This window comes from Oratosquilla oratoria, chromosome 35, assembly GCF_046742065.1.
Source record: "Oratosquilla oratoria isolate Oo_2021 chromosome 35, ASM4674206v1, whole genome shotgun sequence".
Lineage (NCBI taxonomy): Eukaryota > Metazoa > Arthropoda > Malacostraca > Stomatopoda > Squillidae > Oratosquilla > Oratosquilla oratoria.
In genome coordinates, this window is record NC_134811.1 from 46,839,305 (window position 1) to 46,840,396 (window position 1,092).

The 1,092-nt window shown below is 42.7% G+C and overlaps 1 protein-coding gene across 1 annotated transcript in view; it reads left to right on the forward strand.

Moving 5' to 3' along the window:
- The first annotated feature begins 424 nt into the window (after positions 1–424).
- Positions 425–1,092, forward strand: part of LOC143018776 (uncharacterized) — a 7,943-nt gene continuing 7,275 nt past the window's right edge. Inside the window, exon 1 of the mRNA XM_076174356.1 lies at positions 425–610. Within this exon, the coding sequence (XP_076030471.1) occupies positions 425–610 (186 nt within the window). The remainder of the gene's footprint in view (positions 611–1,092) is intronic.

The following is a 1,092-nucleotide window of genomic DNA, read 5'->3' on the forward strand; positions in this document are numbered from 1 at the left end:
TTTCATGAAAAAAGCAAAGAGAGACAAAGAAAGAAAGAGAGAGAGAGAGAGAGAGAGAGAGAGAGAGAGAGAGAGAGAGAGAGAGAGAGAGAGAGAGAGAGAGAGAGAGAGAGAGAGAGAGAGAGAGAGAGAGAGAGAGAGAGAGAGAGAGAGAGAGAGAGAGAGAGAGAGAGAGAGAGAGAGAAAGGAAGGGCGGAGGGAAGGACGACAAGGAGAAATAATTGAGAGTGAGAGAACAGAAATCGGGAGAATAGAAAGAGAGAGAGAGATAATAGAGAGAGAGAGAATAGAGCGAGGGAGAATAGAGCGAGAGAGATAATAGAGAGGGGAAGAGGATAGAGAGAGAAAGAGAATAGAGAGAGACTAGAAAGAAGGAGAGAGAGAAAAAAAGAGAGAGAATAGAGAGAGAAAAGATAAGCCCGAGATGGGCTTGGCCTGCGCGATGCGCGCACAAGAAAGCCGCTTACTCGTCGCTAATGGCGCAACTCGCCATTACTCATTATCTGCAGACGGCGACGACGACGACGACGACGACGTGGACGAGGACGACGTCTACATTATGGCCGACGATCCTCGAGGTCAAGCTGAGCGTGGTCATGGGCGTGTGCAGGCATAAAGGGGGACTCTTGTGCAGGCTCGCCCGTGCAAGTGCCTACATGAGCTGGGACAGTCGCAGGCGGTGATGTAGGACTAATAGCTCGCAAGCAAAACAGGGAGTGGTAGTCAGGCAAACAATGTTTCATAATAAACGAACGCCCAGAACTTGTACATTCAATCTCATCTGCAGGCACACACACAATTTTATATACATATATGTATGATGACTACACCACTGTCTCCGACCACATAGATGTGTATACATACACAAACGCTCACACACACACATACACACAACACCATTATATATATATATATATATATATATATATATATATATATATACATATATGCGCGCGCGCGTGTGTGTGTGTGTGTGTGTGTGTGTATACACATATATATATGTATATATATAGACATATGTAATATATATATATATATATATGTATATATATATATATATATATATATATACATATATATGAAACTATAATG